At 40.9% G+C, this 14,444-nt stretch overlaps 1 protein-coding gene across 2 annotated transcripts in view; it reads right to left on the reverse strand.

Annotated features, from left to right (window-relative positions):
* Nucleotides 1-14,444, reverse strand: part of runx2a (RUNX family transcription factor 2a) — a 174,051-nt gene that overhangs the window by 37,160 nt on the left and 122,447 nt on the right. For both annotated transcript variants that reach the window (XM_059981625.1, XM_059981626.1), the window contains exon 5: nucleotides 394-570. In XM_059981625.1, the coding sequence (XP_059837608.1) occupies nucleotides 394-570 (177 nt within the window). The remainder of the gene's footprint in view (nucleotides 1-393; nucleotides 571-14,444) is intronic.

Genomic DNA, 14,444 nt, shown 5'->3' on the forward strand with positions numbered 1-14,444 from the left:
GGATTTTGTGAATCTCCGCATTAGACAATTATGGACGTGTGATGTTGAAACATAGGAATATGTGTTGAGCTCACTCACGGCATGGAAGGCACTTAACAAAATTCAAGAATGCCTTCTCGTTATACTGTATCCAAGTCTATTTAATGATCCGGATTTTGATAAAAGTCTATGGCATAACATACAAAGCCACTATACGCTATCATAGGATTTACAAATCAACGTATTTTAAATAAATGATCATAGATTCTGAAATATTGAACGCAGAAAAAAATGTAGTTTCTTCAGCATTGACTCCAGAGAACTAGTGGGTTAGTGTCCACATGGTTACGAAGGGTATCATAGATATTGTTTTTATTATCATTATGTAAGAATTAGCTCACTGTATCCATATACCTGCAATTTGCGATGCAGCCTGAGGGGTGAAAGGACCAGGTGTAGGATTGAGAGAAGGCCGTGGACTTTGCATTGAAGCACCCACTCTCTCCACAGTATGGCGAAGGCGTTCTAATTCACTCAAACGTTCGGAAAATAATCCAACTTTGGGCTGGTCGTCAGGTTTCTGTCTGTGTCCTGTTGAACACGGAAGAAAATAGCAATTGACAAACAAAAACTTGTATCCATTTATGCAATTAAAATGCTAACGTATATTCTTTTCTGAAGAAAGTATTTGGTGTGAGCGTTGAAAAGGGTCTTCTAAGGCTGAATGGTGGTAATTCATGACAATGCATCTGTTAGTTTTCAACTTTGTGCAAAGCTGGTGCTCCTTGTTGGCTGTAGATGAACAGAAACGATTCATCTCTCATTGAATAAAATCAGGTGGCCCAATAACATAGAGTATACCCCACACACTTTGCAGAAATATTTTCAGACAAACAGAGATGCTAAGACAAAATGACAATATTAGGTGAGTTAACAAAAGCTGGGTCAAATTTTGAGATTGAAGGAGGGCTCCAAGGGTGAAATGGGAGGTGAACCTTCCCAGAACTGGGAAGCAGAGAAATGGGAGCAGAACTGATACAGTTGAAGGTACACAGGAACACAAGAAAGTAGGAGCAGGACCAGGCAACATAGACCTTCAAGCCTGCCTGCCTTGCCACTCACTATGATCTTGACAGGTGCCAAGGTCAAATCTTCTGTACCATTTCCCCATAGCTCTCAATTCCTGTATGAAGGGGTACAGGGGGACAATAAAAGAATATGACGACTGAGAATAGCCCAAAGGAATTACTGAATAACGTGGAAGATGCAAGTAATAATTTTAGAGTAAAGTAATAATAAGCAGTGTGGATGCTGATGGTCCAGGCTTCGCAAGAGCAAAATATATTACACATATACAGTACACACAGTGGCCACTTTATTAAGCACACATGTACACCTGCTTGTTCATGCAAATATCTAATCAGCCAATCTTGGGACAGCAACTTAATGCATAAAAGCAGGCAAACCTGATCAAGAGTTGTTGCTCTGACCAAACATCACAATGGGAAGGAAAGGTGTTCTAAGTGACTTTGATCATGGAATGATTGTTGGTGCCAAATGGGGCGGTTTGAGTATCTCAGAAACTGTTGATCTCCTGGGACAAACAAGAGAAAATCTGCAGATGCTGGAAATCCAAGCAACATACACAAAATGCTGGAGAAACTCTGCAGCCAGGCAACATCTGTGGAAAAGAGTACAGTCAATGTTTCGGGCTGAGGTCCTTTAGCAGGACTGGAGAAAAAAAGATGAGTAGATTTAAAAGGTGGGGGGGGGGTGGAAGAGAGAGAAACACAAGCAAGATAGGTGAAACCGTGAGGGGGAGGGATGAAGTAAAGTGCTGGGAATTTGATTGGTGAAAGAAATAGTGGGCTGGAGAAGGAGGAGACCAATAGGAGAGAACAGAAGGCCATGGACGAAAGAAAAGCGGGGAGGAGCACCGGAGAGTGGCAATGGGCACTCAAGGAGTTAAGGTGAGAGGGAAAGGGAATGGGAAAAGGTGAAAGAGAGGGAGGGGGGCCATTACCTGAGGTTTGAGAAATCGATGTTCATGCCATCAGGTTGGAGGCCACCCAAACGGAATACAAGCTGTTGTCCCTCCAACCACAGTGTGGCCTCATCACCACACTAGAGGAGGCCATAGATTGACATATCAGAATGGGAATGGGAAGTGGAATTAAAATAGATGGCCACTGGGAAATCCCGCTTCTTCTGGCGGACAGAGTGTAGAAGCTGGGCGAAGCATTCTCCCAATCTACTTCAGGTCTCACCAATATACAGAGGGCCATACTGAGAGCACCGGACACAGTATATGGCCCCAGCAGATTCACAGGTGAGGTGTCCCCTCACCATGAAGAACTATTTGGGGCCCTGAATGGTAGTGAGGGAAGTAGTGTAGGGGCAGGTGAAGCACTTGCTCTGCTTGCGAGTTTAAGTACCAGGATGGAGATCAGTGGGGAGGGATGAATGGACAAGGGAGTCGCATTGAGAGTGATCCCCGTGGAAAGCAGAAAGTGGGGCGGGGGGAGGATATGCTAAGAGCAGACGTGCGTGAAATACAGGAGACGTGGTTGAGGGCAGCGCTCTCCTGGGATTTTCATGCACAACGGTCTTTACAGAGTTTATAGAGAATGGTGCAGAAAGCAAAAAAAAATACAGTGAATAGTAATTCTGTGGGTGAAAATACTTTGTTAATGAGAGAGGTCAGAGGAGAATCGCCAGATTGGTTCAAGCTGACAGGAAGGTGACAGTAACTCAGATAATCACGCATTACAACAGTGGTGTGTAGAAGAGCATCTCAGAATGCACAACACCTTGAAGTGGATTGGCTACAGCAGAAATCACTTTATTAGCCACTCCTGTACCTAATAAAGTGGCCACTGATTGTAATTCACAATATCCAAATTCAAATCAACTTCATTCAATTGTTTTTTTCGTGAAATTTTGATTGAGTCTATGTTAATATTCAAGTACTTAATGCAAGTTAGTTCATATACTTCCATTGTTCAATTCTTTATGTGCTTGCATTTCATGTTCACACCTTTTTTTAGTAAACTGAGCAAAATTGGTGCTGTAATGGGCAAACGTTCTTGATAACTGCATTGAAATAATGCAATGAATTAGACAACCCATTACACTGCAAGTACAAACCCTTTCACAGTCCTGATTTCAAAATAAAACCTTGACATTTTATTGAGGGGAACATAGACCATATTCTCTTCAAAACATTCAAAACATTCTTGGCAGAACTCAATATATTTTTCAAAAACTCAACATTGTTTCAGAGCTCTATTGCATCAAAATACTTATCCCTCTTTGCTATATTAGTGAACCTTCTGTATATTTTGAATTGAAAGACTTCAAATGGCCGTAAGACGAAGTAGCTTGGGATCATTTCCCTGCATCTTCAATGACAGGGTCAGCTATGGCTGTCATTAGTCACAATCGAAATGGTTTTGCATGCAAACAGGGTTGGTCACGCAAATACTTTCCTTCAGCATCCCATCCCATTGTGAGGAAACACAAACACAAGCAATAAAAACAACAGTCTACAGGTGCATAAACTGTTTGATTTTACTGTAAATACAATGGAAAGAATGAAAGCAAGATAAAGCCAGTCACCGTGTGCAGTTTGGGCCTGCCATGCAAGACTGTACTGGCTGCTTTTAATAAATGGTAAGTAAATGTCTAACTGCAGACAACAAAACAGGCTTAAGCTGGTTGATTTCTAAATGACAGAAAACAACAATCAACTATGAAAATGTGGGGAGAATTTAAAAAATAGGATTAATATAGGATCTGTGTAAATGGGCGGTTGATGGGTAGTGCAGACTCATTGGGCTGGAAGGCATGTTTGATTGCAGCCTCTTTCTGGCTTTTTTTATGCCTGTACTTACACTACCCCTACACTAATTCCCCTCAGCTACCCCACCCCCACTGATTCTGCCAGTCACCTGTATACACTGGCAAACTAACCTACCAGTCTTCACGACTTAGGGATGTGGCTGAAGCAAGGGCCCTCAGGGAAACGTGCGATCACGTGAGAAAGTGCAAATTCCACACAGACAGCACCAGAGAATCAGGACTGAATTTGACCACTGGAGCCGTCAGTCAGCCCGCCACTTCATTAGCTGTTCTGCTGTGCCCCCACATTCTTGAAGTTTCTTCAGATTCGTAAATACAATAAAATAATTAGTTTCAGGAATAAATACTTCAAAAAATTCTACGAGGGAAAATTGACACTATTATAATATCTTTTTAAATCTAGGCCCAGAAACCAGAACTCAGTAACTATACTAATTGTATTGCTTTCCTAAACAGAAACTGAGATTGGTCTGAAAATATTCACAAACCGTCCACTTCTACTTATGATCAAAGTTGAACAGCCCATCATCCCTGATGAAGTTGTCAGAGTTTGTCATCAAAACATCGGTTAAAATTGATACCTGCACCCAGCTGGAAGTCTGAGAAGCCTTTATTCGTCATGTACGCTGGGAAAGCACTAGATCAGTTTTTAACTGGTTTAATCAGTTGTTTGGAAAAGTGGTAAATAGAAATATACGCCAATCTATTTGGCGTGCGTCAATGAGGTGAAGGAGTTCATAATATATGGGAGAATATTGAGTAGTGCATTGGACAAGAGTAAACTGGGGGAGTTGTTCAAGTATCTCTAAAAGGTAGCAGAACAGATCAATGATCTGGTTTAAAAGCAATTTGGGATAGTTTCCTTTATTAGCCAAAGCATCCAAGATGTGACTAGTAAGGCAGTATCAAACCATATACAACATGAGTTAGAAGACTGTTTAATTACTGCATAGAATCTGACCACAGCATTACAAGAGAGATGTGATTGTAATGGAGAGGATGCAGAGTCATTGCTCAAATATCCTTAAAGGGTTTACAAGGATGGTGTCTGGAGAGGGAAGTTGAAACTATGATGAAGGTTAGGAAAAACAGAAATTGTTCAGTTTGAAATAGCATTTGCTTCCATCCTCTCCTTGGCTCTCAGTAAACTGGATCTATTTGGTTCCAGTACAAAATCTTCACCCTTGTCTTCAGCTCTCTCAATGCACTCATGATGCCCCTTTCTCCAGCCTTACATCCTCTATTGATGCCTCCCCATCCACTGAATCCTTTGGTTCGTTGTGTAACTAATAGTGGCAAAAATATTAATCACCTTGTTCTGACTCTCTGATGTTCACTTCCCAAATATACTTCTGAACGTTAAAAACTACGAACCTTTCCTTCAATTTCATCACCCCTGGTTATCCATGTTTCTAATCTACATTTTGTATCTTCCATTCTTCAAAGTGTCATGAGGCATTACAAAACTCATCATTAACAAATGGTTACTTTCTCTAACTCTGCTGCTGCTTACGGAAGCCATTTGTCATGTGTAAGTACACATGCAGAACAGGACTTCATTTACTTATTTCTTCCACATCCTCCCAGGATGCAATATTAGCCTCCAATATTACCTCAATCTATTACCACTGAACTTTGCTTCCCGGTGATTTATCTTGTTTGCTGCTTTTGAAATGTTGTGATGTTTCTACAATTCTTCTCTACACTGACTGTCGCACTGAAACTGGTTAATTGGCTGTGATTCCTTTCTGCAATTTGTGAGGACAGGTTAGCTTCTACAGGAATGCAAGATTTTATTTGTTCCCGGTTGTCAGAGTAACCCCTGTGATAACTCCTATGCAAAAGATTTACTAACACTGATGGTGCACAGGCAGTGATTGGCTTTCCCTGATTATTGAGAACAGCAAAATTCATGTTATTATTTTAAGGTCTAATCTGAAGTTCAGAACTCACTTTTTATTTTGAATCTTAACAGTTTTGAAGAAGTGAATTAATTTTCATTGGTACCTTGTTGAATTGACATGGGACTCAATAGTTGCAGGAATTGATTTCTTCTGGTTATCACACAATTTTGTTATTACTTATATCTATTTTTTTCTAAACAAATAATTCAGAACAAGATATTCCCTAAAAATATTATCTTCCAGAACCACACCCTAACTGGAAACATAAATCTTTTGATCTTTGACTTCCATAGTGCAAATGAAATCTGTGATTATTGCAATGAATTTTGCATATGAGTAACTGAATGACAGAGAGCAGGAGCTCCCAAACTTTTTTATGCCATGGAGCCTTACCATTAATCGAGGGGTCCATGGACACCAGGCTGGGGACCCTGGCATAGAGTAAGCAATACTATTTCAATGTACATTGCGGTCAACTTCAAATATTCAATAAGACCATAAGACATGGGATCAGAAGTAGGCCATTTGGCCCATCAAGTTTGCTCTGCCATTCAATCATGGCTGATCCTCTTTTATATCCCCTAAAAAAACATTTGCCAAAGACTATAACCTCCTCCTTGTTAATATACATGTTTCTAGAAAAAGAATCAGATTAATGGTAATTATTGGTAGAATGCCATTAATTGAGAAACAATTCTTATAAGTACACATTAATGAACTAAGAAAAAGCAAATTCAAGCTCAACTACAATTGGCATAAAAACTCTTCTTAACAATCAGGCTTTCCAGTTGCTTCAGCTGCCCAGAACAAAGAAAACCTAACAAATCTCACGAGAATCCAAGAAGATTTTCATGATGTCAAAATTTATGTAAGAGGTCAGAACAAACAACCTAATGTCAACTACAGTGTAGACCAGCTTTGCAAACAAAGCAACCACTTGATTAAAGATGAAGCTGAACAATTAAATGGTTGTTGCTGGTATATTTGCATATAATATGCCTTTGGGATAAAGTCAAGCTGAAGACAAAACAGCATTTGAAGAAAAGACACTTCTCCTAAAAATAGACCTTATATATTTATTTACGATTTCATTTGTTTTACTCATTAAAAAAGTTTCAACTGCATCTTGAATGGTTGTATTTCCTTTCCTTCAAATTTCTCGCAACCCATGATTAACAAGTGATGAGGAGAAATGAAATATTCCTGGTCTCTGTTATCCAGATCAACATTGCTGACATTAGAAATCCAGCACTGCAAATGATTGAAGTAATACCCTGATTAAACAATGCAGTACTATCCAGTGTTTCAGCATTCCTCTCAACAACTGGTTTGTCACTTGTTACTTGACACAAAACTTGTCTTCTTAATTGGCTCATCAGAGACTACATGCAGCTTTGTGATTTCATATTTCACACAGAAACTGTTATTAACCAATTAGGGAAGGAAAACATCACCAAAACTAACCAAAGATTATCTCTTTGTGTAAGTAAGGATCTATAGTTATCTCGAAGGACCATGTGGTCATGTGTCAGATTTACTTATGAAACAAAAGTTAAACTCACTAAATTACGAAGTCAAAAGCACTTCCATTTTTTAAATTTGGCTTATTCAGTGTTATGAAGAGAAATAATATAATTTCTCTCGTAACAAACAACCAAGCCTTTAAAATATTGGATGACTGAAGTTCGTAGATAAGCAGATGAAAATGTAGAAAATATAGGATATGGGACCTGTGTAAGCTATTTCATGATTAATTTAATTAGTCTGGAACAACACATGGGCTGAAGTGCCTGTTACTGTGTTATACTGTTCAGAATCAGAATCAGGTTTATTAGCACTGGCATGTGTCGTAAAATTTGTTCACTTAGCAGCAACAGTTCAATGCAATATATGATAATATAGAAAGAAAAAAATTAATTATATACTGTATATTAAGCAGTTAGATTAAAAATAATGCAAAATAGAAATAACATTTTAAAAAGTGAGGTAGTGTTGATGGGGTCGATGTCCTTTTAGGGATCGGAAGGCAGAGGGGAAGAAGCTGTTCTACATCAGGGTCCTGTAAGTTCATACAGAGTATAACTTGGCAATATTTATTTATTCATTTAGTGAAACTTCACGGAATAGGTCCTCCGAGCAATGCAACCCCAGAATACCGTGATTAACCCTAACCGAATCACACAACAATTTACAATGACTGATTAACCTACCCAGTATGTCTTTGGACTGTGGGCAAAAACCGGAGGACCTGGGAAAAAGACACGCATTCCACGGGGAGGATGTTGGGACTGAACTTCAAACTCCGGAACGACCAGAGCTGTAATAGTGTCACACTAACACTAACCACAATCATGCTGCCCGTCCTTAATTCAACCTTAATTATATGGAGCTTCAGAATATATGCGTGTTTACTGCAGGTTTTTACTCGGGTAAATTAAATCATCTAAGCACAATGAATTTTGACAACTGAAGGGAATAGCTCTGGGCCTGCACTTCCTGCAGTTTATAAGAATGAGGGGAAATCTCATTGAAGGCTACTGAATATTGGAAGGCCTAGATAGAGTGGATGTGGAGAAGATGTTTCCTATAGCAGAAGAGTCTAGGACCAGAGCACACAGCCTCAGAATAAAAGGTCATCTCTTTAGAATGGGGAAAAGGAGGAATTTTTTTCAGCCAAAGGGTGGTGAATCTGTGGAATTCATTTCTAGAGACAGCTGTGGAGGCCAAATCCTTGGGTATATTTAAATTGGAGGTTAACAGGTTCTTACCAGTGCCAAAGGTTGCAGGGTGGAAGCAGGAGAATGGGGTTGAGAAGAAAAGTATATCAGCAATGATCTAATGGTGGAGAAGACTCGATAGGGCAAATGGCCAAATTCTGCTTCTATGTCTTATGGTCACTGATGCATAAAAGCACTATTATTGAGTAGATTCAAGGTTAAGATTAATAACATTTTAGGCATCATATAATGCCAGGAATGGTTTGGATAGAATGAATTGAAGCTTCTTTCACTATTTCTGTCAAAAAAGTATCCAAACCTCACCTCATTGCTTCCCACAAACAAGGTTGAGTTGCTAATTGAACACAAAAAGACATTTCAGCATTTTACCAACCCATCAAAGCACTGACATATAAAAACAAGAGAATGTTTTTTAGGCTGGTGCTGGTGATGTGTTTTGCAGTTTTGACTAACTACTGTGGAGCCTTCCTGTCTGCCACAATGCAGTTTTTGTACCAAGTAGTGAAACCGCTTGTTATCATGTTCTCTGCTACGCATTTGTAGAATGATGTGAGTACGGATTTGCAAAGTCCAGCTCTTTTCAATATCCTCAGAAAGTAGGGGCATTGTTGAGCTTACTTGACTGCGCAGGTTGAGTACTGGGACCACGAGAGGTTGTGTATGATGTGCTCTCCTAGGGATTTGAAATGCCTTGCAGTTTTCCCTGCTGTGTTGCCGATGTAAAGGGGGTGTGGGTGAAATGAGTTCTCCTGAAGTCGAAACCCATTTCCTTTGTCTTGTTAACATTAAGGAAGGGGTTATTTGCCTGGCACCAGGCCTTGAGCTCTTCCATCTCCTCTCTGTAGTCCATCTCATCCTTGTTGGTGATGAGCCCCGCCACTGTCCTGCCATCAGCAAACCGGATGATGTGATTGCTCAGATGTTTAGCCATGCTGCCATGTATGAGCAGAGTGTGAAGCAATGGGCTCAGCAAACAGGATTGGACCAGTCTCCTATGTGAGACCTTGTCAAAGGCCTTGCTAAAGTCCATGTAAACAACAACCACTGCCTTGTCTTCATTCACTTCCTTGGTAACCTCCTTGAAAATAAATCTATCAGATTTGTTAGGCATGCTCTACAATGAACAAAGCCGTGTTGACTATCCCTAATCAGTCCCTGTCTATTCAAATACTTATACATCTAGTCCCTTAAAGTACTTTCCAACAACTTCCCCATCATTGATGTCTGGCCCAACGGCATATAATTTCCTGGCTTAGTTTTAGAGCTGTTCTTAAACAGCAGAACAACATCAGCTATCCTGCAATCTTCCAGTACCTCACCTGTCACTAAGCATGGTTTAAGTATCTCTGCTAGGGCCCCTGCAATTTCTGCACTTGCCTTCCACAGGGTCCAAGGAAACATCTTGTCAGACCCTGGAGATTTATCCACCCTAACTTGCCTCAAGGCAACAAACACCTCCTCTGTAATATGTATAGTGTCCATGATCTCGCTGCTGATTTGCTTCACTTCTATAGACTCTGGGTCCGTCACCTGAGTAAATAGAGATGCAAAAAACCATTTCAGATCTCCCGCTCTCTTTGGGTCCATGCATAGATTACCATTCTGATCTTCCAAACGACCAATTTTGTCTCTTGCTCTTTTACTCTTAACCTATCTCTTGAATCCCTTAGGATTCTCCTTCACCTTGCCTGTTAGGGCAACCTCATGTCTTCATTTAGCTCTCCTGATTTATTTCTTGAATAATTTATTTCTTGAATTTCTTATACTCCATAAGTACTTCATTTGTTCCTACCTGCCAAAACCTGCTCTACACCTCTTTTTTTTCTTAATCGAGGCTCCAATACGTCTTAAAAACAAGATTCCCTAAAACTTTTATCTTTACCTTTTATTCCGACAGGCACAAACAAGCTTTGTACTCTCAACATTTCACTTTTGAAGGCCTCCTGCTTATGAAATGAAACAGCCTGTCCCAATCTCTACTTGCCAGATCCTTTCTGATACCGTCAGAATTGGCCTTTCTCCAATTTAGAATTTCAACCTGAGGACCAGACCTATCTCTTTCCATATTTGCTTTGAAACTAATGGTATTATGATATCTAGATACAAAGTGTTCCCCAACACAAACTTCTTCCCTAACAGCAGATCAAGTATCACACACTATTTCATTGGGACTTCTAAGTACTGATTAAGGAAACTTGCCTGAACACATTTGATAAACTCTCTGCCATCTAGATATTTTATAGTATGGGAGTCCCAGTCAATATGTGGAAAGTTAGAATCACCTGCTCTAATAACTTTATGTTTCTTACAACGTTTTGAGATCTCTCTACAAATTTGTTCTCCTAAATCCAGCAGACTGTTAGATGGTCTATAATATAGCCCATTGGCATGCTCATAACTTTCTAATTCCTCAGCTCCACTCATAAAGCCTCACTAATCGTGATCTCCAGTCTGTCCTGACTGATATTTTCCCTGACTTGGAACAGCCATTTTCCCTCCTCCTTTAATCCTTCCCACTCTGTCACGTCTAAAATCACGGAACCCCAGAATACTGAGCTACCTGGCCTGGACTTCGACCTATGGCTGCTCGGCCTCCCACTTAAGAATGCTGAGGACTCAGTCTGAGATGTCCCAGACCCTGGCACCCGGGAGGCAACATAGCATCTGGGAATCTTGTTCTCATCCACAGCACCTCCTTTCTGTTCCCATAACCAATAAATCTCCTAACACTATAGCTCCCCTCTTCTCTCCCCTTGCCTTCAGAGCCATAGACAGTGCCAGAGACCCAGCTGCTGTGACTTTCCTCTGCTAGGTCATTCCCCTCCCCCCCAACAGTATCCAACCTGGTTTTTGAGGGGTACTCTGCATTGGCTGCCAAACCTCTTTTCCCCTTCTGGCGGTCATCCAGTTACCCGTGTCCTGCACCTTGGATGTACCTAACTCCCTGTTATTCCTGTCTAACAACCCCTCAGCCTCCCAGATGATCCAGAGTTCCTCCAGTTCCAGCTCCAGCTATTTAACCTGATCTCTTAGTATTTGCAAGTGATTGCACTTCTTGAAGGTGTATTCATCTGGGACACTAAAGGCCTCCCTGTGCTCCCACATCCTGTAAGAGGACTATTCTAATATCTTGTCTGTCATTCCCACTCTTCTAAATGTGTAATAGAAAATAAATAAAGCAAAAATAGTGAAGGATAAGGCGATCTACCTAAGGCTTATACCTCGCCAAAGCCTGAACTTCCAACACCAGCACTAGCCACTAACACAATGGCCACTCCGCTTAAACATCATTTCTTTTTATTGGTCCTTACCAAGTGCCTAATTATGCGCCAATGTCTCTGCAGGAACTGTGGTGAGCAAAAATGTGGACTGTCCTAGCTCGTTTCTTTTAAACTCTCGCCTCCTCTGCACAATCTGGTGTCTCCTGAGGCTCAGTGGCATGCAAGATGTGCCGACTTCCCCCTGCCCACCTCTTTTAAACTCTCCCTCCCTCTGTGTAATCCAGTGTCTCCACTGGACTGTGGGCATGCAAGGCTGCACTGTATGTTTCAATTTACATGTGACAAATAATGCTAATCTCTAAATCTCTTTTTAGAAAGGGGTTATCTGCTAACTATGGCTATAAATTAGTGTGTCTGATAGAAATAAGATTAGATTATGCTGCAGCATTTTAAATAGCTTTACAATAGATGGTTAATCGAGCCATCACAGAGCAGACTGAACAGATCTGACAATGCTGCTTCTTTGGGAAGAGTCGATAAGCAGGAAAACTACAGGCTGTTGAACAATATCATAGTGGAGGAATGGCAGGTAGTGTCAAAAGCTCTTCTGCATTATGGTTCACACTCTGCTGTGATGAAACAAATATGAAGTAGGGCATTGTCTCTGACATTAATATGATTAATCTGAATTTACATCTCAGGTTCTCAAGAACAATGCAATGAAATGAAAGTAATGCAGTCTGCATCAGCAATCTCCACCCTTTTGGGGCTGGATGGCCACTCTTAGGTTGGAGCAGAAGATCACCTGCCAATCTTTTGCTGGCATTTCTATGCAGAGGATACACTAGCTTCTACAACTGCATTCCGGATCTAATCAGAATTATCGGTCTTTCGCAAAGTTGTGGGGTCAGAAATCATAATATGAGCTCTTATTAAGAGTTACATTCATTACTATGCTCGAATGTCGAGTAAACAATCTCCTCCATCCCTCAGTGCATTTGATTCACTAATGCTGAAGGCATTCAGACGTGAGCTACCATCATTTTGGACGCAATGCACATCTAAGGACCATCAAACCTATCCTGTCAATATCATTCCTGTATTTATTTCCTTCTCACCCATTCCCACTCATCTGCCCACTAACTCCATTCTGAGACCCGGTCTGTTGAGCATAATCACATGGGCTCATCTACAATGACATTTTGTTTGTGTGATGGGCCTTTCTAAATATATACTCACTGCTCCACTGTGCCAGGTCTGTTCATTGTGCCATTTCCAGGCTCCTAAAAATTCCCAGTCCAATTGCTCTTATTAGCAATTAACTGTTGTTTGTTGAGAAATATTGAGTAGGGATCATGCAATAAAAAGGGAAAACAGCTGTCCATGATTATCGCTTCATACTGCATCCTGTCATCACTTGTACTACAGTCGCAAACAACCACACTGCTTTCACTCGTCACTCTAAAAGGCACTGATTTGTTGTAATGTAACAGCCTACACATTACTCCAATAAATCTTTGTGTATTACACCATAGCCCCGAATGGCATGTGTGTGTGTGTGTGTGTGTGAGAGTGAGATGACAGGGTGCCGTCATGACAAGCTTTTTGCACCAATCTTTTTGGTGATTGCTCATCATGTCTTGGACAGCTGAAACCTGGCGGAGCCCACCCCTCTTCAGAATTTTGGAGCTGGCTGGATTCAAACTCCAAAGTCTGGCGTTGATGCCACTGTGCTACCAGCCTATTCGCCTACTTGTCAGCATTTGATGTTCTGCCAAAAATAGTTGTGTCATCACCAGATTTATAGATGGTACTTGAGCTGTGGCTAGCCACACAATTGTGGGTGAAGACTGACTACCGTAGTGGGCTAGCATGCATCCTTGAGATGCGTTGATTGTCAGTGAGGAGTAGATGTTATTTCCAAACAGTGCAGACTGTGGTTTCCCATTGAAGAAGTCAAGGATCCAGTTGTAGATGTAGATACAGAGGCCCAGGTTTTGGAGCTTTTTAGATTAGAACTGAGGGTACGATTGTGTTTAATGCTGAGCTGTAGTCAGTAAGCAGCAGACTGACGTAGGCATAACGATTGTCCTGGTGATCCAAGGCTGACTGGAGAGCTGGTGAGATTGCATCCGCTCTAGACCTATTGCGATGATGGGCAAATTGCAGTGAGAACAGGTCCTTGTGTAGGCAGGAACTGATTCCAGCCATGACCAACCTCTCAAAGCAGATATGAATTACCCTTTTAATTATGTGGTACTGTTTGTCCATGGCCTTTGAGGTTTAGAATGTAGGCGGTTTTCACAAGGACACAAATGTGTTGCATTACTGTGGTTCAGCAGGCAACTGGTTTAAAAGTCAAAATTGTTCTTGGTCAGTGAAATGTGTGACACATTGAAGATTAACATGGACCTTCACTGTTATTGCTTAAGAACACAACAGATGTGAATGCTTCAGATGAAATTACACTTGGTTCTCTTCAGCCGTACAACATGGGGCAAAATGTAACAATGTGAATGGACTCGTGATAATGTGAATGGGCTAGATAGTTCCTGCGCCATTTTACACTTTATGCAGAAAACCTCATTTTCATTGTTAAGAACTTTAAGACTTCTCACCAAACCAAGCAGGAAAAAAAGTTAAAGCTGGACCAGGGTTGGGTTCTAGCTGATAGGAGCTTCCCATAGAGACTTGGAAGGGCAGGAAGACAATTGAAGTTGAGTGTAAGGAAAACACAAGGC

Source organism: Hypanus sabinus, chromosome 10, assembly GCF_030144855.1.
Source record: "Hypanus sabinus isolate sHypSab1 chromosome 10, sHypSab1.hap1, whole genome shotgun sequence".
In the NCBI taxonomy this organism is placed as follows: domain Eukaryota; kingdom Metazoa; phylum Chordata; class Chondrichthyes; order Myliobatiformes; family Dasyatidae; genus Hypanus; species Hypanus sabinus.